The following is a 27,393-nucleotide window of genomic DNA, read 5'->3' as shown; positions in this document are numbered from 1 at the left end:
TTTCCAAAAGACTCAATTAATATCAAGTTCTGAGAAATATTGGTGAGGAATCTTTCAGCAATATGAAAGGCTATTATTTCTCCATTTTTGAATAGCTCCAAGCATTAAGGATGCTCATCAGCATCACAGGTGTTATTTTGCAAGATCATTGCCAAAAGATCCTTTAAAGAAATTGAGAGAATGTACATTGTTATAAAAATTCTATTTTTAAAAGTTAAAGAAAGCAGCATTCTTTTGAACTAAGCTGGAATGCGGGAATGTTATTCACTGTAGTACTCCCTGAAATGGAATCTGTTTCCATTTAATCTGGAGAGGGTGGCAAAACTGCATGTAGAACAGAAAATATTTTATTTTGTTTTTCATATAATCACACAACAAAATATAATATTATGTCATCATTAAGCTGTCTTTTCAGAGGGAGAGCTTGTCCTCTGATCTGGCTTTGCGTCAGGGCTGCAAAATGAAGTCCAGTTACTAACATGACAGTGTTATGTAATCAGACGGCCTTTTTGATCCATGATCCCTTTTAGAATAACAAAATTATTTCATTCTCATCTGAAAAATTATCTTTGGAGTAGAACTATACTCCAGGAAGTTGACTGAACTACCCCATTTAGATGGCTCGTCTACCTGTGGGAAGCAGTCAAGAGTATTAGAGATCATCCTTTGTAACTAGTCCAAAAGTTATACACAGACTTACAATTCTTGCCGAGCTTCAGTCTTTTTCATATCTAGTAGAAGAAAATCCAATCTTCTGTGTTTCCAAAGCAACTTGCATAAATCTAACATTACATTTGGTAGCAGCTGGATCTTATATTCTCTTACAAAGCATCTATCTTGACTATTGTCACCACAAACTCATAACTTGAAGGAATTTAATTCTCTTTCTATCTTTCCTCCAGCTGCTTTCTTATTTTTCAAAGTCTAAATGCATTAATTGGGATCCTGTTCGTGTCTTTAGATATATTAAAATGAAAGGCCACTTGCATGTATTTTGACTGATATACAGCAGTATTAGGATGCTTAGTCTAGTATTTTATTTTTAGTAATATATTTAGCATGGCTATCTAATTAGGGAATAATCTGGTTTTGCTGGAATTAGATCTGGGCAATCTGCTTGTTTGTTGAATTTGATGGGATTCATGGCTTCTTCCTTATTCATGGATACCCAAAAAAAGACCTGATCTGGGAAATTGGTACTTTCACTATTATACCGAAGAAAGAATAATAGTATCAGCTACACATTTTCTCCTTCTTTGAGAGGTTGGCCAATGTATCATTTAATATTTCAAGGGGAGGTAAAAAATTCCACTGAAAAGTCAGCAGTGCAGAGTTGCAAGGAGTGGATTTGAGCATTTTTCTGCTAGGTCTTTTGGAGGAAATTGGAAATGGATCTTTATTTATATAATATTGTAACTGTGAGGGCAAATTTATCATTTTCATGTGTTTTCTATGGCAGTTGTTTAATAATATAGGTAGTCCTCGATTTATAACCGCAACTGAACCCAAAATTTCTGTTGCTAAGCTAAACAGAAATAAAATTGGAAGTTTGCGTATAGAACTTGAATAGAAAAGGAGGAATGTAGATGGAAAGCAACCTTTTTTTTTTTTTTTTTGCAAACAGTTTATTCAAAACAGAACCAAACTTTTGGTCCCTAATCCATAGCCATACACATACTGTTGTTTTTGTTGATTGAATGTCAGTGATGCTGGTGGAAGAAGGAAATGTATCACATCCTTTTAGCTTTAATAAAAGTGCAATCCAGAAATATTTAATTTTAGCAATAGGAAGATATGTTAGCACTTCAAAGCAAATACAGCAGCTGCTTAATAATAAGCCAAGGGATAAAAGACAGAACCAGGGATAAAGTAACACAGCCAAAGTTTTCTGAAAAAGCAACATTTTCTGAAAGGCAAAAGCTGAAGCAAAGAAACAAAAAAACAGATGTTGAACTCACTTTCCACTGCTGAAAGAACTTGAAAAAAAGCTTGTTTTAAAAATGGGAAAAGTTAATCTCTGTCTCAGCGAATACAACATTCATTATTCTATATTTCATTACCGTTACCTTAGGCAACTAAAGTTCAGCAAATTTTGCCCAAAGAAAAATGTTCAAAAGGAATCTTATGTGTCTGAATGTGTCCTGGGGTACCTCACAGCCTTAAACCACTTGTAAAAAAAGAACCTTGTTTAACTATTACAGAAGGAATATTCTTTCAGTAAGAACTATGCAACTCCAAAATGACTAGAAAAAATTAGATCATATTTAGAGGAGGCTGGAGTGTTGCTGGAAGTGCTTGAAGAGAGGCACTTGGAAAATATTCATGAACAACATTAAAGGAATCATATCCAGGCTTGTAGCCTTTTATCAATATACTTGCCATAAGGCAGGGGTTAGCAATTTTTAGGGACTTAAAGTATATTTAGAATTTGGAGAATGTTCTCACAAAATGACTGTGATATTCCTAGAAATAATGTGAAGCCGGAGGCAAGATTTTTGTTTTATTTTTGTTTTTTGTTTTTGCTTTCAATATGGAAGCTATTATTTTTATTTAAAAACATTAAACATCAGGAGAGATGGGCAATTTGCCATGTACCATGGGAAGGAAAAACAGAAGTGCATTCTCCAATCCACTAACTTCCATTTGTGCTGGGAAGGCAACTTCTAGTATTCTCAGCCACCATGGCCTGTGGTTATTCCAGGCTGGAGTTGGCTAACATCATGAAAAAAGATAACAGTATATATGATATAACAAATCTTTGCATGTAGAACAATCACAAATTCAATTTCTGGCTTCTTCAGTTATAGATATGAGCAGTGCTTTTTTTTTTTAAAAAAAAAAAAAAAAAAGGTGCCAGAACTCACATACAACCCCGTCTTGCCTACCCTACAAGATTCCATCCAAAAAAGGTGCTGGAACTCCGTTCTGGGCGTTCTATGAGAAAAAAAGCTCTGGTTATGAGCTAACTAGTTAGCAGAAATCTCTTCATGAGATCCTGCAGAGTAGCCAGAATACTATGATAACAAGCACCATTTGTTTTTAGCAGCTTCCCACAAGCACATAAATGTAAGATGATTCAGAGAACATTGGGAACAGCCTTGAAGGAAAAGATGAAAAATCATTACAAGGCAAATGTCACATAAGAGAGAGCTGAGCCCATTCCAAGGAACTAATTTGAGAAATCATCTCAGTTAGGACCTTCTCTAGTTCACACAAAAATAAAGGAAGGGAGGGGGAAGCACATTCAGACTTACAAAATTCTGTTCCATACCTATTACAATCAAAGTAGTGCTGACCTATGTACTGTAGCATTGGTTTCTTAGTCCGGTTTACATTGTAAAACAAGCAAAGAAACAGCACAGGTTTTACAGGAAGATAAGTATGTGCAGAATTGAGAAATAATTGAGTAATTTAGCAACATTTTTTTTGTAAAAAACATGGTGACAAATTCAAACCATAGTTCTACCTACCATGTGAGAGAATATTCAGAATTTGTACCAGAAATGTATGAGAATATCTATGGCCAAGATATGATCATTGGACAAAAGCATTTTCTCCCCAATATGGTCTAGAAGCTATTGTAGAACTCCATGAATAGGGATGTAGCAGTGTGTGTCAGCAGTTTCACCTTCAATGACAAGTTTTTGCTCATCTTTCTTTTACTATTTTTGCCACTCTTTTTAATGCACTCGGTATTATAGCTGAGTACCAAAGTTAGTGGAAATGAGGCAATGACACAAGAATGAATGGACAAATCCTGAAAATATTTTTAGGCAGAATTCCTTTATAAATACCATATATATATGCATGGATAAGTCTACTCTAGAATTTTAAACAGAATATTATGAAAAATGTTTCATCTGTGGATAAAACAACCCTATTTTTAATGTTTTAATTTGTACAATTAGCTTATTCATAGATGGAGTATTGTTCATGGTATTTTCTTTAAAATTCAGAGGTCAGTTTACCCAGTATGCCACAAAATGGGAGGCATGTAAATTTAATAAATAAACAAATATAGAGATGTTTTTTAAAAGCATTACTGTATATACTTGTGGCAAGACTAACCAAAACCACATTTTTGATGTGTATTTTTAACTTATCTGTGAACATATACAATACTGATTCTCACCACTTTCTTTGAAAAATCAGTGACTCTTTTAAAGAAGCTGTTTAAATCATAGACTTCAATTGATGCAGCAATACAAATTAAAACAACCCTTATTAAATGGTTGTCCAGTCCCTACTTCAACATATCCAATAAAGGATAAACTACAATATTAACTTGTTACTGGTGTCACTGTCAGATCAAACCAAATCAAATCAAATTCCCCTTAGGTTTTTGAAAAATAACATCTCTCCCAATTATTATCCTCCCTCCTATTCTGCATTTTAAAGGATAAATACAAAGATGGCTTTCAGTTTCTCCTCAAAGGAACTTGTTTTTCCCATCCCCTTCTCTTTTTCATTGTTCTTCCGTAAACTGCTCCAGGCTGAATACTTCTTAAAGAGTGGGAGTACTGATAGTATGTTGTGAATCCAAGAGAATTTGTTTCTCATCAGACTAAATTGGTATGTAGTAACTCTCTGGAGCATTAGTAGTAATACCTAGGGGTATGGAATAATACTTAGCTTCTTACCCAGCAGCTACAGTCCTGTTTAACCACTATAGAAATGTTGAATAGCCTTAAAAAAAACAGCTACTGCTCATGCAAAAGTGGGTGAGGTTGAGAAGAACATTTCACATAGGAAGTTATTCACTTTGGGTGTTTTATTGAAAATTAACACATCTTCTTTGACCCTTCTAGCTGTTGTCTAGAGTAAACCTCTGAATAATCAGTGTTATGGAAAATCCAGGAAAAAATCAATAAACTCTTTAATATATTATAGAAGTTTCCCTTTCAGCATATATTATTCAATGCAATTTGAGAGCAGTATATGATCTTGCCCTCTAAACCTTGCCCCATATCATTACATTTGCACTGGGGAAGAAAGTACACATGGAAAATAGTTTTTATGCATTCTGTCTCTCAGCAAAATCTTCATTTGGGTAATTGGAAAACAAAATGAAAGCCTTAAAGCTATGACATTATATTTACAAATTCAAATATTTTATGAAAAAGTGGTCTAATGTTGATATATTGAAATCAAAATTATACTTAAGTATCCAGGTCCTGCAGAATCCCTTATGAAACTTATTTATTGTTTTTTTTAAAAAATAAAGACACAGATTTGACTCAATAACTGAAGTTTCCCACTAACTTAAAAAAAAATCATTTATTCCAGTTCTTCAGTTTAGGAAAACATGAGAGCAATCACTATAATGTACAATCAGTATACCTGGGTTACATGTGAGACAAAATTCTATTCTCTTAACCATCTTTATTTTATTCAAAAACAGTTTATTAATAAAGGTTTGAACAGGATTAAAATATACAGAAAAGTATTTCTTTTTGGAGCTTACATTTTATGGAAAATCATTTGCATCTTAAATTCTCTGTACAAGGCATACACTATCACAAAAAAGCTTACAGTTTGATGTGTTAACAAAAGATTGATCACATAATTTGTTGGCCATCTATATATTAGTCATTCATATTAAAATAATAAACGTGATTTTATGGTGAATTCTAACAAAATATATTTAATTCAAGATCCAAGGAAAATGTTAGGATATCTCTTGCATTCAATGTGTTTTCAAGTATAGTTGTTCTGCTATGTTTGGTTCTTTTAAGACAGAGGTGTCAAACTGCCGGCCTGTGGGCCGGATGCGTCATGACAAAACCGCGCCCATCCCATTGCCGGCAATAGGGAAAAAGCTCTGATAGGTCGCGTGATGTCATGTGACATTGCAAGTTTGACATGTCTGTTTTAAGAAATCATCCTCTCTTGTAAATAACTTAGGAATCATAACAAAATTGGTAAATTGAGGATTGTATGTGTAATCAATCAGGACCAGTAATCAGAGGTAGCCAAAAAATACTGCAAAATACCTAGATAATCATTCCAAACAACTGGTTCAACTCTTTCTTATGTTCTTAAAATAGCCATTTCCAATAAAAGAAAATAAATGTAGCTGAGGATTGAATTGTGAGGTCCTTGGTGTTCTCTCTGCAGGTTGTTTGCTTGCAGATGTTTGATTAGCCAAATAGGTAACACCATCAGTGTAACTGTGGGACTTGCTCCCTGTTTATATATAGTAGCTTGCTCTGCCAGTGTTGGTAGGGCTGTGGTTTTCTCCTTGATTGAAGAAGCAGATGGTTTTCTGCTTCATTGTTTGTCTGGTATTAATCCATGTTTATTGAGTTTGGGATGCTGGAGATGATGTGTTCTGGTCTTTTTGTTTCCTTCTTAGCTTTTTAATTGTCTCTTTTGAATGATATATAAAAGTTATAAAGTAACTACCAAAGAGAAAACCAGAGCTCCACTAATATAGGCAAGGCAAGCTGCTGTATATAAACAGTGAACAAACTCAACACTCATTGGCATAGATGATGTTACCTAATTGGATAATGAAATGTCAGCAAGCAAACAAACAAGAGAGCACCACTCTACCTCAATTTTCTTATATATTGCTATGTCTTAGTATGGCCTGATTGTTACAGAACAGATCAGACTATTAGTCCAGTTTCCTACCTTGTGATTACTATAGCTACGTCTGAAATTAAGGCAATGGGGGAAATAAAGAAAAGATTAAAGGGACATCTTGAGAAGTTCCACAGGGAGAAATTATTTAGATATGAACTGTAAGTGCAAGTTTAATGTACTGGTTAAAGCATCAGGCTAGCAACATGGAGACCATGAATTGTAATCCCACTTTTTGCAAAGCCAGTTGATGACTTTGGGCCAATCACTTTCTCTCAACCCCAGAAAAAGAGGCAAAGAAAACCACTTCTGAAAAACCTTGCCAAGAAAACTGCAGGGATTTGCCCAGGTAGTCTCTGAGAAATGGTCATAACTGAATAGAAGGAGGGGGAAAAACTATATAGATTTATGGAAAAAAGCAGGAAGAGCAGATTGCGAGGCCATTACATCTTTAATATTCAATTCTGCTCCAGTAGAACATCATACAAAGAAGGACCCAAGTCTGGAAAAAAAAGGAAATAATTCAAGGAGAATTATTGCAACATCTTTTTTTATGCAGCACATTTGAACAGCAGAACAGCTTGAATTTGTACAAGCAGCATAATTAGGTTTGAGACAACTAATTCTGTGAATTAAGCATGTATTGTGTTCAACTCAGAACACCATACAGAAATACATATCATACAAAAATACAAGTGTATAAATTTAATAAGCACTGTGGCTGACAGCAAAACTATGAAAACTTCTGCAAGTAAAATAGTTCTCAGGTCTTCCTCTTTTTATGGAAAACTATACAGACAATGAAACAATGATATAAGTTATGACAAGCATCTCATAAAGGCTTCCATTAAAGTCACTGCCAAAAAGTATGCACAGAAACAAATATTAAGACTGCCCAGGAATTTAGGACAACCTTGTTTCTATGCATGTTTGTGACTGTGACAATGTCTAGGCCAGAGGTGAGAAACGTTTCCTGTTGACAGCCACACTCCTTTCCAGAAAATGCATGCCGACATTAGGTGTGCCTGAATCCAGCAGTGGAGAAAGCCAAGCCGAGCTCAAGTGACCAGGGATATGCTTTTTCTTTTTCCTTCCTGCCCAGGACACTGCTAGAGCAAGGTCTCTTTCAAAGTTGGTAAGAAAAGCAATTAGTTTTACCTGCATACACAGAGCAAGGCTCTGTGGACTGTAACTCCCAGATTTCCCCAGCCAGCATGCATTTCTGTCAGTAGAAATTCTGGGGAATTCTGAGAGCTGTCAAATTTGAAAAACACTGATTGATTGGTTGAAATATAAATCAATATTTTAATCAGGGCAGAAAAAAACATATCTGTTTAAATATAAAAAGAAAGATTATTTTAGGATTTCAGAATTCTCCACATTGCCCTGATTATTGTTAAATTCACCTCAATGAGGAGAAAACAATGAGAAAAACATTACATTGATGTCATGTAAAAGAAAAGTAAGAAAAAAAGAGCAAGGGACCTCTCAGACTCTTTTAAAGGTCCTATGCTAGACGGAGAACACACTTCATTAAAAATCTGAACTGATTATTTATGGTAGCCCAAGATGGGCCATCATAACTATTCCCACATATTCAAGCATTTTTAAAAGGGAAAGACTGGGAAAGAGGACTCTGGATTTACTTTTAAGTAACACCGGTGTCCAATTTCTTCTAGAATAAGGGAAAATAAGAAAAGCTTCCCTTCCCTTCCCTTCCTCAATTATTCTGCTGTAGTGCGGTGGTACCTTGGTAGTCAATCTCTTTGAAATTCATTGAACTTGGTACTCAATGGATTTTGACACAAAACTTTTGTCCCAGTACTCATTGTTGTTGTTGTTTTGGTATTCAATGCACAAGCTAGAACTGTTGGTGTCTGGCTGTCATACTTTGTATAAATTTGTTTGATGCTCATTGTTTTTGGACTCATTGTACCTCTTGGAACCAATTAACAATGAGTACTGAGGTACCACTCTATTTGTTCAGATGAGAGTGAGAGAGACTGTCCAGCTTGCCTCAACCTACTGATGAACTTTAGAATTCATATTCCTGTTCAGCCTGGCTATCCCTAGTCCAACTCCAACATTATTTAAACATCCTAAATATTCTACTATGCCTGTCATTCAGGTGACAAGGTTCTATCATGTTTGTCCACATGCCTCTCATTTGCTGATAACCAGTCTTCCTGCATTTATTCACATTCTTTTTATTGCCTTCCTAGAGGTCATTTTTTATTTAAACTGAGGCTTGTTATTCTGGTTAAGGGACTCTGTAAATTCAGATAGTCATTGAAAGTGTCCAAGAAGAACAGCACAAACAAGTCATGCAGTATATTACAAACAAGTTTTCCTTGTTATGAAAGGCTTATCTGACCTTACCTGGCTCATAACATTAAAACTGTGAGTTCAGTCCCAAAACACTGGAGACTATCTTTCTCTGAATTAAACTGTAATCTTTTGAGATGGCTTGCTAAAACTTAAGCAATATACTAAAACTTAAGCAGTATAAGCAGGTGGGCCTTTGATAGAAGTCATTTACAAACATAATTTAATGGAACAAAAAATGATAAGGAAAAGACATTCACTAATAGGACCATACAGAACAGATAACAAAATGAAAAAGCAAAAGAACAAAAAAGTAAAAGGTTAAGAGCACAGCTTAAAATTAACACTAAAATGCACATTAAAGACACTAAATCCTGAAGCCCAACAAATAAAGTTCTGTTGATACTTACAGTCCAGCACAGAATGGCAAATCCAAACCAGGCAACGCCCCAGGCATGTCTGTTCATGGGGCCAGTAATAGTTTCAAAGCAGCCCTAGAGTAAAATAAGAGGAAGAGGATCAGCTACAGGCAAATAGAACTAGTTGCTAAGCCTTCATTCAAAAGAAGGACTGATGTAAATTAATACAGGCAAGATTTAATATAAATTTCTACCTGCCTGATTCATATGGAACTAGAATGAACTTACATGTCAATACTGGCAGTTTCTCGAATTGTGCAATATGGCTTGCAACCCATAAATATGTGCACAAAAGTGTATGTGGAAGGTAAAAAAAGTATTCCTGGAACTTGCTTGCAAACTATGTTCCCATTAACAAAAGTCCATACAAAAATGTACATTTTAGATTGAAATTTATACAAAAATGTTTATTAATTCTTACACAGATATTTTTATGTCAAATTTGAAAACTAAACATAAATGAGCCCAAAAAAGCCAACAACTAGGAATCATAAGAACAGTATGTATGCTAATATTTGCAAATAAGTAAAAAAATAAGTCATCAAGCAAAAAGAGAGAAAATACAACACAATTCATTCCTGGTTGGAAGTTGAGGAGATTTCTCTGAAAATAAAATATCTTTAACTTCATCAGTCCAACAAGGGACTGAGCAATAACCAAAGCAATTATCTAAAATTTAGCATCCATCTCTTCAAAATAAATTCCTTCTCAAACAGCTGTATTGCTGTCTTCAAAAGTCACTGAGATCAGTGATGTGATTATCCAGATTTGAAATGGAGGAATCCCATTTTAAAGAATTGAGAAAGTGAAGGCTATCAGGTGCATAGTAATGGACTCAAGTCTATTTAATTATGCTATAATCAGTGTGTCAAGGTTCCAATCAATATGATCAAACAAATCAGAATTCCGAGGCAGGAAAATTCTTCAAAGAACATGTTTATTGGATACATAATATCAGCACATTCAAAAGTGAAACCAGATCTAAACTTTCCCTCCAAGAATCAATACAATATAACAGTTCCCACCCCTCTAATCATACTGCCCAACAGAATGCCTTGGCAGGCTTTCTGACTTAATGATCTTTCTCCTCTCCTCTGGCATGGGAATGACCCTGGTTCCCACAAGAGTCGCTCATTTTTAGACTACCAGAAATACCATTTTTCCCCTCCCCCTTCTTGTGGCAACCTAGAATGAAAAAAAAATGGCTGCAGCCAGGTTTGTTTTAGAGTTGATACAGTGTGCTGGTTTTTAAGATGATCACAGCAGTCCATTCCTCTCCTATTTTAATCAAATAACAGTAGGCCAGTAGATCTAGTAAAGTGGTGAAGAAATGGCATGATATCCATTAATAATATTGAATTTGTATAACTGTAATCAAGATTAAGTCCTTAAGTTTGATAAGCAGTAGCAGTCCTGGAAAATCTACCCTCTGCTCTATTTCCACTTCCTTTTCCACACTCCTTGTCCAGAAGTAGTAGTGCCACTATTTTTCCACCTATTAACAGTTGACTGGTATCCTCAGACTAACACATTTTAAGATGGCTGCAACAGCCATCTCTAGTTTCTCCTAAGAATTGCCTTAAAGTAATGACATAGGGTAGCTAGCAGTAGTAGGCCATTCTGGAGTTTTGAATGCCTAATTCCCCATGAAGCAACTGCTCTTGCTGAAGGGTTGGGAAGGCAGAATGTTAAAGGTTGACTTATTTTGGTTGGCAGCTGCCCTGATTTGCTGCTTAACACAGCTGCTTCATTTTAACTTATGGTAGGGCTAGTTCTCTCTGACATAGCACTTACTGGGAGAAGGGGTGTAAAAGAGGGAACACTAGGAGAAGAGGAACATTCCAGCCTACTATAATAGGAGAAAATATTGGTAGAATTGAGCACCCCCTTAACATTTTAGAGAAGACTAATATCAATGAGAATTTTGATTGCTGCAGAAAAAAATAAGAAGAAATTCTTACTGTCTGATGGTAATAGCCAGGTATCCCTAATTTGCAGCCATCCAAGTTAACTGCTTTTCCTAGGAGATCCATAACACAGCACTGTCGTGGCCAGGGAAAATCTGCATCATTGTTCACCGTCCGAAAAATGGAGGTATATGTTTGCCAGTCGATTGGACCATTTACCCCACAGCATTCATTCTGGATTTAAGAAAGAAAAATGTGTTTGTTGGGGTGCAATAAATAGGCCACTACACTTGTCATTTTTAAAAGAAAGAAAGAAAGAAAGAAAGAAAGAAAGAAAGAAAGAAAGAAAGAAAGAAAGAAAGAAACTGTGGCCAATTTACTTTTTTACTAAAAATGTGAAAAAGATTTATATCCAGTGAAGCAGCATCAATTTTACAATGTTTCACACTGTAAAAACACTGAAAATTGTTGGAATGTAACAGAACTGGATGGAGTACAAAAAGTACATCAAGGAACTCTGATTTCCTCAGATAGATAATTTACTGGATATTACAATGAAGTTTGGAATCATATCAACGGGGAAAAAGTAGTTTATATTTTTCAAAAACTCCTCAAGTTTTGAGCTAGCTCTGCCTCATCTCATAACTTTAGTGAAATTCATATAAAAATGTTGCTTAAGTTCAAGACAATAAATTGATAGATTAGGAAAATTATTCAGAACAGTTCTCATATATCGACAACCTGTAGTTTGTGCGGTTGCATAGAACAAGTAAATTAGAAGCTCAAATAGGAGAAAGAAGATGTGTTAGATATGTTTACCGCCTTGAGTTATTTCTAAAAATAATAAAGGTGGTATAGAAATAAATATATACTGTAACATAGTCCTTGAAGTACTGTAATTCTTTTTGACAGTAATCCCTGAGATCAGGACTCTTTATTCTATATGCACTGTAACCATATTCTACCAAATACTGTATAGTTATAATTCCCCTTCATGATTTCTCTGTGAACCCAGAAGTTTGAGAATAGAGTTAGAAAGCAGGTTTTTATCTGTTGGCCAGGTTTACAGTATTTGAATGCCTGAAGATGGCGTTTATATCTCCAAAGCTCTGAGCAAAACAATAAATGAAGATTCAAGCTGTTCAGAAATTGTAAGTAGTGATGTACTACAAGCCATTTCTAATCCTATGTGTGTTCATTTTTAAATGACCTTTCCACTCAATTGGAGTAATGCATGATAGGATTATAGCTGCAATCTCTTTCTTTTAAATTCCACACTATTGTCAAGCTCAAGAAGCAAAAAACACACAGATTTCAGAATGATATCTTAAATGCTATAAAACACAAAGTTGAAAACTGTAAGATCAACTTTTTAGGTAGTGAGCCAGTTAATCCAGGATCTCTTTGAAATGTGTTCTTCCCATGATCTGCCCATCTGGTTTGTGACGAGTCTGTTCACACAAACTGAACTTCTCCCCCATCTGCTTCCCAGAGTACCTCAGGCTTTCATGCTAACAGTGTAACAATCTTTTCCCCGCTACTGAAAGAGGTACATTTTTTTCTGAACTTCACATTTAGCCCTTAAAGTGATTTTCTGGGAGCCTTACTCCCAAACTAGAAAGTAGCACCAATACTAACTTGTATTTAATAGAAGTCAGATGTATACTTAATTAAAATTAAATTAATTAAAACTGAATTAATTGAAATGAAATACAATCCTAGAGGAGATTAACCCTGACTGCTCTTTAGAAGGCCAGATCCTGAAGTTGAAACTCAAGTACTTTGGCCACCTAATGAGAAGGAAGGACTCACTGGAGTAGAGTATAATGCTGGGAAAGATTGAGGACAATAGAAGAAGGGGACGACAGAGAATGAGGTGGCTGGATAGAGTCACTGAAGCAGTAGGCATGAGCTTAAATGGACTCCAGAAGATGGTAGAGGACAGGAAGGCCTGGAGGAACGTTGTCCATGGGGTTGCAATGGGTCGACACGACTTCGCAACTAACAACAGCAAAATAGTAGGCATGTTATTCTCTAATATATATATTTTTACTACGTTTGGAGTTATGTGGTCCTGAGACCTCAGTTGTGCACCTCTGTATTCACTACTACATTTTTTTTGTTTATATCTAGAAAGGATCTTGATGTCATTGAAAACATTAAGCTTTAATGTGTGAATGAAGAATAACCAAAGAGAGGTTAAATTAAATGGCTTTGTATGGATGTTTAAGACACTTCCTGTTGCGTCCTTGGCGGGAAAACAGACACGAGAAGCAGCTGGAGTTCTCAGTTTCTTTTATTTAGCGTTCAGCTTACAGGAAGATGGCTTCAGCCTCGCCCAAACGCCTCGCAGCCTCTTATATAGGCAACTCCCGGGTAAATGGGTTACTTTTCCCGCGCCAGCACCCGCGCATGCGCACGGCGCTGGCGACAGCCTGTCTGGTCCCGGGCAGCTTTGCACCTGCCCGGGACTGCCTGCAAACGCCCGAGCCGTTTGCAAAGGCTCGGGACATAACACCCCTTTCCCCCGGGCTAAAACTACTACCAACATACAACATTTATTTTATATGACATTTTGCTCCCCAGTGCTCCCACTGTTTACTGGCCTTTGCCTTGCCAGCAATGTTATGTAGTCTTCTAGGTACTTAGGAGATTTCTTTGCTCTCTGTGACCTTCTTAGCTGTGGGTTACTGGCATAAGTCCCCTGACTGGAGGGAGGCGTGAGCCTGTTCTCTCTATTGTGCCCTGGTGTCTTCCAAGGACTGTGCCCCGATGCCTGGCCTGCTTGCTTGCCCACCGGGCTCGTCAGGCCAGGGCTTCTGTTGCTTTGTGACCTGGTTGACCTACCTAGCTGTAGACCCTCAGGCCCCTTGAAGTGATAGCCGCTGCTGGGCGTCTCTGTAGAACCTCCTAGGTCAGTCCAAGACCTGTCAGGAGGCTGTCCATTCCCTGAACCCCATTCTGTGTTCGGGCTCGTGTGGGTTTCTGTACTTTCCCAAAACTCAGGTGTTCCCTGATTTGTGCTAGGGTTGTTGTAGTCGGGACTTGGTTCCTCGACTAGCTCTGTGTATGTTTGACCCCCTGTAGGATTTGGGGTAAGGTCAGGCCAACTTTGGGGATTGTGTGCCAGCTCTCTTGCGGGGAATGATTTGTTGGGATGCCCCCGGGTATCCTCCGTGACTGGAGTGCTGTGTGACGTGTGTGGAACGTGAGTATGCCCCCGGGGTGACTCCCTGGCTGGAGTAGGCGTGAGTGCCTGTTGTGTGGGTAAGCTCCATGACTTCCTTTTCGGAGCAATTGCGGAATCTGGGGACGGGCCGTTTGTGGCTCCCTCAGTGGAGATGGGCAGCAGCTCGTGCCCTTCCCTTTGCTCCAAAGGGTCCCCCTCCCCCCCTGGAAAAGACCCAGGAGTCTCAGCAGAAAAGTCTCGCCTAGAGCGAAATTGGTCGATGTGCCGACGTAGGACACGACCGTTGTCCAAGGCAACCTCGTAGGAGAGAGGACCTGTGATCCTGGACACAGAAGCGGGGACCCATGTATGACTAGGCCCGTAATTGCGAGCCCAAACCGGGGCACCCACAAGTAGTCGTCTAGGTACCCTAGGATGTGAGGTAGAAGAAGGCAGTCTGTCCGGATGCAACCGGTCAAGTCTAGTAGTAAGTTGGCGCCCCCAACGAAGTTCAGCTGGACTTCTCCCTGTAGAAGTGGACGGTGTGGTGCGATAAGAAAGGAGAAAGTCAGCCAACCTGTGATGCCAGTCCCCGTAGGTGAGTCTCTTCAAGGCGTCCTTTGCGATGCGCACCATGCGTTCCGCCATACCGTTGGTGGACGGGTGAAAAGGCGCAGACGTGGCATGACGAATCAGGTTTGCCTGTAAGAAAGCTTGGAATTCGGAGGAGGTGAATTGAGGGCCGTTGTCGGACACAATGACATCTGGCAGCCCGTGTGCAGCAAAAATCCCCCTCAGTACCTGAATAGTCTTTGCAGTGGTGGTGGATGAGACAGGCACAACCTCAAGCCATTTTGAATGGCTGTCAACAAGGACCAAGAAGAACTGGCCCTGAAAGGGCCCAGCGTAGTCAATGTGCACCCTAGACCATGGGGACTGTGTTTCCTCCCATCTATGCACAGGAGCTTGGGGCATCTCTGGGCGAGATCGTTGGCAGAGGTGGCATGCGTGCACCTTAGCCTCAATATCTTTATCTAAAGCAGGCCACCACAAGTGGCTTCGTGCAAGAGCCTTCATACGGACAATGCCAGGATGACCCTCGTGGAGGGATTCTAAGACCCTAGTCCTCATTGAGGTGGGAATGACAACTCTGTTTCCCCAAAGCAGACAACCCTGAGAAAGGGACAGTTCGTTTCTTTTGGACCAGAAACTCTGAAACTCAGGACTAGGGCAGTGCTCAGGCCACCCGGACAGGACCCAGGAGCGGACACGTGAAAGTGTGTGATCTGTACCCGTTTCAGCGGTAACATCCCTGGCACTAAGAGGGAGCTCGGGCAAGGCTTGGATTGATAGAATGTTGACAGCTGGCGCGGGGTCAGCTTCTACTACTGGCAGAGGCAACCTACTGAGGCCATCAGCATGGCCCATTTCTTTCCCAGGCTTGTGGAGTAATGAAAAATCATATGCAGACAAGAAAATAGACCACCTAAGCATTTTAGGGGAAATGATGTGGGGAGTCTACTTACGTGTGGTAAACAGTCCCAGCAGAGGCTTATGGTCAGTGAAGACCGTGAAATGCCTGCCATATAGAAAATCGTGGAATTTTTTAATTCCAGCAACAACAGCCAGAGCCTCCCTGTCTATCTGAGCGTAGTTGCGCTCGGCAGAAGACAGTGTTCTGGAGTAGTATGCAATAGGAACCTGAGTTCCATCAGACCTGAGGTGACTCAGGACAGCTCCAACCCCGTAGGGGGATGCATCACAAGCGATGCACACAGGAAGAGACTCGTTGAAATGTGCAAGAACACTGTTAGAAGTGAGCAAGGCCTTGACTTCTTTAAAGCAAGCCTCATGTGCTTGTGACCACAGCCACACAGCTTGTTTGTCTAGTAGCCTGTGAAGAGGCTCAGCTACACTAGCTTTATGTGGAAGAAAAGAATTGTAGAAATTCAGGAGGCCTAGGAAGGCCTGAAGTTCGGCCTTAGACTTTGGCCTGGGTGCTTCTAAAATAGCAGTTAGTTTGGATTCAGCAGGATGAATCCCAGCAGCATCAATTTTGAATCCCAGAAATTCAGTAGAAGGCACCCCAATCTTGCATTTGTCTTTTCTGAGCTTGAGGCCTGATTTCCTGAATCTTAACAGGACAGCCCTAAGTCTTTCAGCTAGAATGTGTGTGGAGTCTCCTGCAATCAAGACATCGTCAAAGTAGGGGCAGACCCCTGGTATACCTCGTAGTGTGTTTTCCATTACGCTTTGGAAAATCCCAGGAGCGACATTTACTCCAAACTGTAGCCTTTTTACTTTAAAGGCTCCCCTGTGGGTCACAATGGTCTGAGCTATGGCAGCATCATCATCAACAGGCAGCTGTTGATATGCTTGAGCTAGGTCAAGCTTTGCAAAAACACGCCCCCCCTTGAGAGAGGCCAGGATGTGACTGACCACAGGAACAGGATAGGCATGTTGCTGCAATGCCTTATTGAGTGTGCATTTGTAATCAGCACAAATGCGAATGTCCCCATTTGCCTTTAGAGGCGTGACAATGGGGGTCTCCCACGGGCTGGAATCAACAGGTTCTAGGATTCCCTGTTGGATTAGTTTGTCTAATTCAGTGTCAATCTTACTTTTTAAAGCAAAAGGGACCCTTCTTGCTTTAATCCTAATGGGAGTGACAGTGGGGTCTAGCTTTAAGGACACAGGTGGTCCTTTGAATGTGCCCAGCTGGGGGCTGAAAACATCTGCAAATTCTTTGCAGACTTCCTGTAGGTCGAGTGTTTGTAAGCTGTTGAGTCCTGTGACGTGTATCCCCAGGGCCTCAAACCAATCGAGTCCTATGAGACTCGTTCGTTCACCCCCTACTACTAATAAGTCTAGTGGACCTTCAAAACTCTTGTATTGCACGTTAAGGGTGGCCTCCCCCTTAACACACACTCTTGCGTTCTGAAAATCTGTTAATACAATATCAGAAGGCCTTAACTTGGCCTTAGACCCACTACTGGAACAAATCTTCCTAAATGTATGCAATGAAATGATGGACAGGGCAGACCCTGTGTCTAGTTCCATAGATAATGGAACCCCTTGTAGCTTCACGTTGAGTGACAGCTTTTTCTTCATGGGCTTGTGTGTGCCTGTTCTACAGATGCTTCTTCGCGAAGCGCAAAACCCTACCCTATTCTGGCTGGGGAATCTGGTACCTTTCAGGCGTTCTTCTTGGGGTTGTGCCTTTCGTCGGCTCAGACACACAGCTGCAATATGCCCTTGTTTGCCACATGCCTGGCAGGTAGCGGAGCGGAACTTGCAGTCGGTTCTCCTGTGGCGACCTCCACAGCCGATGCACTTGAGCAGAGCCGAAGAGCTTCCCTTCTGGTTCTCTTCCTTCGCGGGGTGTAGACGGTCGACTTCCTCGTCCGGATCCTCCTCGGAGTTTCGTCGGACGTCTTCCTGGTGCACGGACGCACCCTCTGCACTGTTTCTGATCGGCCGCATGTTTTTGATGGCGCCGCCTGCTGCTTCTTCTGCGGTGACTTCCCTTAAGGCGTCTTGGAAGGATAATTCTTCCTTGGCAAAAAGTCTCTGTTGTAGCTCTCGATGCCTTAGCCCGCACACGAATCGGTCCCTCAGTCGTTCCTCGAGGTCCTTGAACTCGCAGGGCTTGGCGGCCTTCCGTAGCGCGGCGATGTATTCCTTGGCTGTTTCACCGGACCGTTGATCCCTCTGCTCGAAGGTGTGGCGCCATGAGATAACGGACACCTTGGGGTGGAAGTGCTCTTTCAGCAGCTTCTTCAGGTCTGCGTAGCTTACAGACTCTACTGGAACAGGTGCTACAAGATTTTCTGCGATTTCGAAGGCGTCTTGGCCGCAAACGCAAAGCAGGGTGGCGGCCTTCAAGCTATCTTCCCTCACTTGGTTTGCCTTGAAGTAGTTCTCCATTCTGGATACGTAGGACTCCCACCGCTCTGGATGTGAGACGTCGAATTCCGAAAGCCTTCCGATTTTCGCCATCTTCGGATCTTCAGGAGACGGGTCTATCAGCCAGCCTACCCCCGAATGCGCACCGGATTGGCGGGCAGCTGCCGAGTCGACGCCGTTCCTCTTCCGCCGCTCAGGACTCCTTGGGTAAGCTTACACTTCTTCCTTTCCAGGTAGTGCAAGGCATCCCATCCTCGTCGCCAGTGTTGAGTCCGTGGCGGGAAAACAGACACGAGAAGCAGCTGGAGTTCTCAGTTTCTTTTATTCAGCGTTCAGCTTACAGGAAGATGGCTTCAGCCTCGCCCAAACGCCTCGCAGCCTCTTATATAGGCAACTCCCGGGTAAATGGGTTACTTTTCCCGCGCCAGCACCCGCGCATGCGCACGGCGCTGGCGACAGCCTGTCTGGTCCCGGGCAGCTTTGCACCTGCCCGGGACTGCCTGCAAACGCCCGAGCCGTTTGCAAAGGCTCGGGACATAACACTTCCCACTGAAAAAATTGATAGCGCTCAGCCTCAAAGGTATGATAAAGAAGGGTTACAAACAATAGCAAAAGTAAAGATTTATTTTTAAAATTCTCTTAGCATTTGACAAAAATATCAACAAAAAATATTAAGGAAGCCAAAGATTTTTGCATTTCATTATTAGAACAGAGATATAATATACTTGTCACCCAGAGAAACACATTCATTTATATGAGAGTTCTATATATTTCTGGAATATATTAAAAATTATTCTTAAATGAGAATCAAGTATTAGTCCCAAAGTAGTACAATAGTCTTACCTGCAACATGAGACGATTCCATGTCCGGGTAATACCTTCACTCTTCCACTTGTCATCATTGTTGAGTGGGTTTGGATTCTGGTATTTTTCCAACATTTGCTTCAAGAAAAGTTCAGTTGTAAGCTAAATGGTAATGAAAGAGAGGAATATGAGCTTTTTTCCTATTTGGAGAAGTTGCATCCTTGATAACATCTAGCACATACATCTTAAATTTTTAAAACTAGTTAAAATTAAATGTTTTCTTCCAGTAGTACATGCTAACTAAATTTAAATAACATTAACTCAAGCTCAACCCACAAATTCCAGTTTTTGGTAGAGTACTTCACTGACTAATCTAAGGAATCCATATGTGATTAGGTTTTATTTTTTTTTAAAAAAAAGAATTACCATATCATTAGCAAATGTGCTAATGTGATTCTAGTCAACAAATAAATAAACTCCCCCAGTCCACAGAAGTGGGAGAAAGATTTCCTTTCCCCTAGATTAAAATAATGAATTAAAAACTTGTTCAAACCATATAAATGTGCTGCCAGACCTTCAACATGTTTGCAGAAATGAATCCCTCCTCTTTTAACCTCTTGAGAGCCTCTGAGAGAATAGACACATCACTGGTAGAATACTCACGAAATCCCGATGCACTGTTGCTGTGATGCTTGAGGCCACTTCAAAGGCAAAGACAATCATCATCAGGATGATGTACTGAACACAAACAACAAAACACATGGCATAAAGAACATTCAATATACTTCAATCTCAGATTGAGCTCTATAACACTCCTCCCCTGAAATCTGTCTTATTTTTTCTGTTTCTTTTTCTTTCATCCTTCATCTAGTTTCCTAGAAATAAAAGCTTGGGAAAGAAGCAGGAATGACTTCTCAGGCTACTTTCAGCTAAACTATTTGTTCACATATTGTTCATAGACTTCTATTGAAAAAGCCACCATACAAAAACATTGCAATTTAAAAAAATGATGGAATCAAAGCAGGAATAAAACAACAAGAATATAATAATTTGGAATAGCATCCTGCAATTCCTTTTTTTTAAAAAAACAACAACATAGTTTAGGAACCAGCTACATTTTTCCTGGGAGCAAGTTCTATAAATGGGGCACTATTATTGAGAATGTTCTACTCCTGTTACCATGTTGTACACCAGCTAGTGGAACCAAGACCAGGACTCGCCAACCTACTTTAATGTATGTGTTAGATGGTATTGAATTGATAGATCTTTAAAAACTTTTTGTTCCTTTTGTCTGCAAAAGTTTATTGGCAGCAAACAGAATTATGTGGGTCCATTTAATTACTTTGCTTAACAATCTAGGAAGCTACCAGCCACAGCTCCTAGTTAGCATTAATTTGCTATACTGAGAATATACAGGTTCTCTTCAACTTACAACCCATCATTTAGTGACCATTCAAAGTTACAATAGCACTGAAAAAGTTAGTTACAACTGGCCCTCACACTTATGACTTTTGCAGCATCTCCCTGATCACATGATTAAAATTCTGGTGTTTGACAACTGGCATATGATTATGTTGTTTGCCTTATCCTAGAGTGATGTGATTACCATTTGCAACTTTCTCAGCCACTTTCCAAAATGCAATGGGGAAGCTGAGGGTAAACTGGATTTGCTTAACAACCACAGGATTCACTTAACAACTACTTAACAACCATGGCAAAGAATGCCCTAAAAGTGGGTATGACTCTGTTAACAACTGCCTTGCTTAACAAGAAATTATAATTTCTGGCCCCAATTCATGTCTGGTCTACCTGTATTCATGCAAATTCAACATCAGGGAAGATCAATCCAATTGGGTGCTTAACCCTAGCATACCTTAATAAAACAGCAATCAATCTAATTAACAGAGTGGTGTCCAAAGTAAAGCAGTAGTTGGAATAACAACATAACCACATGTTATTGTATCTCCCTTCTGTCAGTCTTAGTCCTTACTATGTTCTGACTGCTTTATAAATTCAATTCTCAGCGTGAACCAGATTTTTGACAATACAGTCACAAATGAGTAACAAGTTGTTTACTGAGCTCTTTGCACAGCATATTTTTCTTTGTTAATAGTATGGGCTGGAAATACTATGCTCAACATCATACTTGATCTACAACTACTTCAACCATACCTGAAAAATGAAACGTTTTTCCTATAGTAAGTTATTCGGGAGCTCCAAAACATATAAACGCATTCATTAACCTGTCTATTAAAAATAATATCCACTTGCAAAATGTAGCATTCTGTGATTATGTTAGCCACCAAATAATACTGCCTATTATACAAGTAATAAACCATTCCAAAGATTATCTGGCAAATACACAGTGAGAACCATCTTTTGCATTTGTAGGACAGTATGATCTGCAAAATCCATGTCAACATGTTATGATTGATGTCTTTATTGAAGCCTGCCTTGCCTGTTACTCTGTCTAATCTATTCACTGCATTTTGTAAAGCCTAAAAGCTCTCATGCATTGAGTGCTAATACTGATTTTCTCCAAATTCTGGATATTCCAATGCCAGAGATTGTTTTTACCATTAGTTCTTGACGTAACCTCCATATGAACAGCAAAACAGGATTAGCTTAACATTCAAAATGTAACATGAACTCGCATTTTGTTGAACTAACAAATCTAAAGTTTGAGACAAAAACAACTTTAAAAAGTCCTACCTTAAAAGAAGGAGAAAAGGAAAAAGGGAAAAAGAATAAAAAAGGGAAATAAACTTGATGTTCTGTAATCTTAAAAGGAAATGAGAAGGATCTGTGTAAATATTTCATCGAAATTTCTGTACAGAAGGATAATCTCAGGAACAGCTTTGTTAATATACTTAAGAAATTGTGTCCAAACTTGGATATACTGTGTCTATCCCAATTTATACAATCCTTCAAAGCTCTTCATTGAAGTGCTAATGATTTGAGATAAAGCTATTTTCTATCCTTTTAAGACCATTTTAAATGCATCAGTTTTCTGATGTTTTGAAATAACAAACCTTGCTGTTACCAATAAAAACTCAATCAGTCTTATAGTGCATCATTTTCTACGTCTAAAGAAAATTGGGCATAAAATCAACAAGAGGGTTTATGCCAAAGTTTGCTAAATGATTTTCCTGTTTTTTTTTGCAAAATATTTTCACAAAAATTAAAAAATAGTTGGGCATTGCCCTATAACTGACATTGTGTAGTACTCTGCTTAACATACACTAGGAAGTTTATGGTTTATGTAGTATAACTTTACTGCAATGTAAAATTAACTATTAATAATTTTCAAGATTAGTTCTTGCTAATTTACTAAAGCTTAAAAGGCATTCTGCACTAAAGATTCCAATACAATTCAACATGTTGAAACTTTAAGTCATAATTTCATCACCCCGTGGCCTTAAAATAAAAGTTTTATATAACATGTAAGATATTTTAAATGAAATATATATTATAAGTAAATATGTATTTACTATTATCTTCCCATTTCTTCTTTTAATTGAAAAATAAATAGTTTTTTCAGATTTCATATTCCTAAGTATTAAATGTATTAGTTACTAAGAGTCAACAATGACTTGATGGCACATAAAAGATTCTTCTATGAGATATGTATTTAGACATACTTTGTTTACATAATATGATCTACTACAGAGGTTATTACCTTTTGGTCTTTTAAATCACATACCGGAAGCTTTTACTTTTGTATATCTGCAATAAATTGTCCTGGCTCTGGAGCTGCTTTAGGCAACATCAGCAGACTTCAACATAGAAAAGATTATCTGTTTCTTCTGAAATTACTGTTACATTAACATTTAAATCCATTTCAATGCTCTGTAACTACCTATATTTATTTCTAAAAAATCTTGGGGTAAAAGGAAGATAAGGTCTCCCATAATAATAACTTCATTGCTAATCTCAAGATGCCAGACTGTTTTTCAACTTGTACTTTCAGCAATAAGTAGACAATTCTGCTAAACTGTAGTTTCTTTATACTTTGAATGTCAAAACTGAGAACAGGCTATGTATAATTGGAATTTACCTCAGGTACTATTGAGGAATTACTAAATCCTGCTGTTTGTGAAAAGGTTATTTTCCTACTAAGGGTCTAAGCTTTTCTATTAAGAGTCTATTAAGAGCCCAAGCTTTTCTTGGTAATTTCCAATTTGACTTTCATACATTTCAGAATAATTTGCCATTTTTATTATAGCGTGTGGGATTAGGTCCTTCAGAACCACTGAACTATATCTTTCAAAGGTCCTGGAGCACTGGGGAACTACCAGAGGATTGGAAAAGAGATGATGTAGTTCCCATCTTCAGAAAAGGGGAAAAATGGATCCAGGAAACTACAGACCTATCAGCCTGACCTCAATACCTGGGAAGATTCTGGAAAAGATAATCAAGCAATGAATCAGTGAACACCTAAAGGCAAAGTCATTACTAAAAGCCAACATGGGTTTGTCAAAAACAGATCATATCAGTCAAATCTTATTGCATTCTTTGACCAGGTGACAAAATTAGTGGACTAGAGGAATGCTGTGGATATAATTTACTTGGACTTCAGTAAGGCATTTGATAAAGTAGACTACAACCTACTACTTGATAAGATAGAAAAATATGGCTTAGACAGCATCACCATCAGATGGATTTGTAGCTGGCTGATTGGCCATACTCAGCATGTGGTCCTCAATGGAACTGCATCTACATGGATGGAAGTGTGTAGTAAGGTGCCTCAGGGCTGTGTTCTGGGCCCAGTGCTCTTCAACATCTTCATCAATGATTTGGATGAGAGGATAGATGGGGAACTCATCAAATTTGCAGATGACACCAAGCTGGCAGGAATAGCCAACACTCCAGAAGATAGGCTTAAGATACAGAAGGATCTTGACAGACTTAAACATTGGGTGCTATCTAACAAAATGAAATTCAATGGTGAAAAAAGTAAGGTTCTACATTTAGATAAGAAAAGCCAAATGCACAGGTATAGTATAGTTGGTACCTTGCTCAATAGTAGTAATTGTGAGAGGGATCTTGGAGTCCTAGTGGACAATTACTTAAATATGAGCCAGCTGCCAAAAAAAGTGCTGCAGCTGCCAAAAAAGCCAACACAGAGTGCTAGGCTGCATTAACAGAGGGATAGAATCAAGATCACATGAAGTGTTAATACCACTTTACAATGCCTTGGTAAGGCCACATTTAGAACACTGCATCCAGTTTTGGTCACCATGATGTAAAAAAGATGTAGAGACTCTAGTTTAATGAAGAGAAGGATGAGGAGCGACATGATAGCAGTGTTCCAATATCTCAGGGGTTGCCAAAAGGAAGAGGGAGTCAACCTATTCTCCAAAGCACCTGAAGGCAGGATAAGAAGCAACGGATGGAAACTAACCAAAGAGAGAAGCAAGCTAGAACTAAGGAGAAATTTCCTGACAGTTAGAACAATTAATCAGTGGAACAATCTGCCTCCAGAAGTTGTGAATGCTCCAACACTGGATGTTTTTAAGAAGAGACTGAACAGCCATTTGTCTGAAATGGTATAGGGCTTCCTGCCTGAGCATGGGGTTGGACTAGATGGCCGCCAAGGTCCCCTCCAACTTTTATATTCTAACTTGAGAATAATGTCATGATAGAAATGAATTTCTCGGTTTCTTAAAATTGTATAGGAAAGTTTTCAAAGTATATAGGAAAGTTGCTTGTTGATTTATTTATCCATCCATCCATCCATAAGCATCTTCAATTCATTTGGCCTCCGTATGTGTATGTATGAATTATTGTGTTGTATATATCTATATTGAGGTAGATGTTGATATAGATATAGATATTAATATCAAACATATCATATACTATAATGCTAATTCTGTGGTGATAGGTCCATAATCTATCCCCAAAAGTTTTCTGGAAGAGCCACTTATTGACAACTTTTTGTAAGACCATAAGAATGGGAGGCAGGATATTCCATAGGAGAGAGCCCAATAGAGAATGTCTACCATAAGGGTCCCCCAATCATGCTCGTAGTAGATAAGTACTTGTGCAGGTATTTTTTTCAACATTAAGTTTGGGTTTTCAGAATTTACTTGGGAAAAGTAGATACCCAAGCCTAAAACCATATTGGAATAAAGTTGGTGACTGGTGCTGGGAACTGCACTCAGAAATATACTGTTAACCATTACAACTCTTGCAGAAAGGGTGTAACATGCAGTATCAAAACAAAGAATGTGGGCTGTTGCATTTTGGAGCAACTGAAATTTCTGGATACTCTTCAAGTACAAGTTCATACAGAAAGAATTACAGTAATCTGGGTGAGTGATTGTTCTCAGGGCATCTATTCCACGTAGGACTACAAATGACGCATCACCTCAAACTGGGCAATCTCTTGGCCAGGGATCTGGGCATCCAAGAGGAACCATTCCACCTCAGATTTTAAATAAGAGAATTAAAGCTGGTAGAGTCCTACATTTGGTTCTGAACTGACAACTGCTCCATCTTTCTTGGATTGAGTTTAAAACTATTTTTATCTGTCTAGACCATGATAGTCCTCCAGCCATTAGGTCAAGACTATTGTGAAAATCACGTAGCTACTGCATGCAGTTCTGATCATAATCACTTTCCTCTTGCCCTATTTGGTTGCATAAATGTGCCTGAAATCAATCAAAAATGTTATTTAACTTTTAATTGTACTGAATGGGAATTTTTTTCTTTTTTTATTCATGTCACAGTGATTGACAGCAAACCATGCAAAGACACCTTTAACCAAAAAGTTTCTACTTCTAACAAACTAAAACTGTCATTAATTTTTATTTGTGCAAAAAGTGCCAGCACACATAATAATTTCAGTCTCTGAAACTCTGCAAACACAGTATTTCCTTGACAACCTATTCATTATTGTCTCCCATGGTATTATCACTGTTTCAGAAGTCCCTTTGTGCAAAAAGCACAAGAATATACCAACATATACAGCTAGCGAGTGTATTTCTTAGTTTGTAAGATCACTAATACCTTTTGTTGCTACAAACTTACCACTAATAGCATTGTCCTGTTTGACTTTATGACACCAACAATACCAAGAACAGATAGACAAAAGAAACAGAAACCAGTGAAAATCCCAATCCAGGCAGCACCATAGATATCATCATTGTCTGTAGCTTCCAGCAGTGGATATACAGTGTGTTGATCAGACACGAAGAATATACATTCAGCCATGAGTGCGAGGCCACAGCACTGAAACCAGAGAGACACATGAGTCATTCCAGAACATCAAAGTACAATAATATAAATAAATAAATAAACAAACAAACAAACAAATAAATATGCTTTCTACATTCAACTGTTATGTGTAGTGTATAGATTTTATAGCCTAGCATGGCTGCTCTTCTTCTGGCATGGGCCAGATTAAGGAATGAGAAAAAAAGGGGCAGGGTGGGAGAGAAGCAGCTTCAGCCTTGAAGGGCAGCTGCTGTATTAGGAATGAACTGACCTGGCTGCTAGCCAGGGCTGGTCTGGGGAGATTTTCAGGGGCAATTTCATTGGGGCAGTGAGGTATATAGGTCTTGGGTACTAGAACTCTGGGGAGATAGCCATCTCAGTAGTTGCAGGACATATAATCCCGAATTGGAGAGACAGAGGGTAGTGGAGAGTGAAGATAAGGGTAAAATTGGAGTGAACAGAGAAGGGGAAGGGAGAAAGGCTGGAGAGAAGTGAAATGAAACTTCCAGGCCAGTATTGGTTGTTGTTTGGGGAAAGGAAAGTGGTGGTCCAAAGGTGGCTTCCCTGGAAATATGGAAGTGAAGACCCAGAGGAACAAGCTCCATTGAAGATGCACGACTCAGGAGGGGAAAGAGGGATCTGGCTGGATGCAGTTGGTGGCCTCACCCAAGACCGTGGAGGAAAGAAGGGGAATCAGCTGCCAGTAGAGAAGCCCTGGTTTGGAAAAAGTGGACAGAAGATCCTGAGAGAAGTTCTTCTGCCAACACAGGTGTTCAACTGAGCTGGAAAAAAAGTCAGGCAACACTAAGTACACTCCAATAATCCCATTCCAGTTCAGTTCTTTCTTTTTTCTCTCTTACCAAGCCCAGAAACAAGGGATTGAGACAGAAAGGGAAGAGGAGGAAGGAGAAGAGATAGATGGGAAAAGTCATCACAGGGAAACCTGGGAGTGAAACCTGATACCAGAACTGTGTTTTTATCCCTGTTGTAAATAACTGTATGTAGTAAACAGCATAAAAAGTCTCCACTGTATTTTGGTATCCATTACTACCTTTGTAAA

General features: G+C 39.0%; 1 protein-coding gene across 1 annotated transcript in view; it reads right to left on the bottom strand.

The window, feature by feature from the left end:
* Positions 1-5,245: 5,245 nt before the first annotated feature.
* UPK1B (uroplakin 1B) overlaps positions 5,246-27,393 on the bottom strand; it is a 34,561-nt gene continuing 12,413 nt past the window's right edge. The window contains exons 3-8 of the mRNA XM_039327334.1: positions 26,148-26,348; positions 19,779-19,853; positions 19,155-19,277; positions 11,291-11,470; positions 9,321-9,404; positions 5,246-7,087 (exon numbers count right to left, since the gene is read on the bottom strand). Of these exons, the coding sequence (XP_039183268.1) occupies positions 7,037-7,087; positions 9,321-9,404; positions 11,291-11,470; positions 19,155-19,277; positions 19,779-19,853; positions 26,148-26,348 (714 nt within the window). The 3' untranslated portion in view covers positions 5,246-7,036. The remainder of the gene's footprint in view (positions 7,088-9,320; positions 9,405-11,290; positions 11,471-19,154; positions 19,278-19,778; positions 19,854-26,147; positions 26,349-27,393) is intronic.

The sequence above is a fragment of the Crotalus tigris genome, unplaced genomic scaffold, assembly GCF_016545835.1.
Source record: "Crotalus tigris isolate CLP2741 ecotype Arizona unplaced genomic scaffold, ASM1654583v1 scf7180000024359.8030256, whole genome shotgun sequence".
Taxonomy (NCBI): Eukaryota; Metazoa; Chordata; class Lepidosauria; order Squamata; family Viperidae; genus Crotalus; species Crotalus tigris.
The sequence above is the reverse complement of the archived record's forward strand: the minus strand, read 5'-3'. Positions and strand labels throughout refer to the sequence as shown.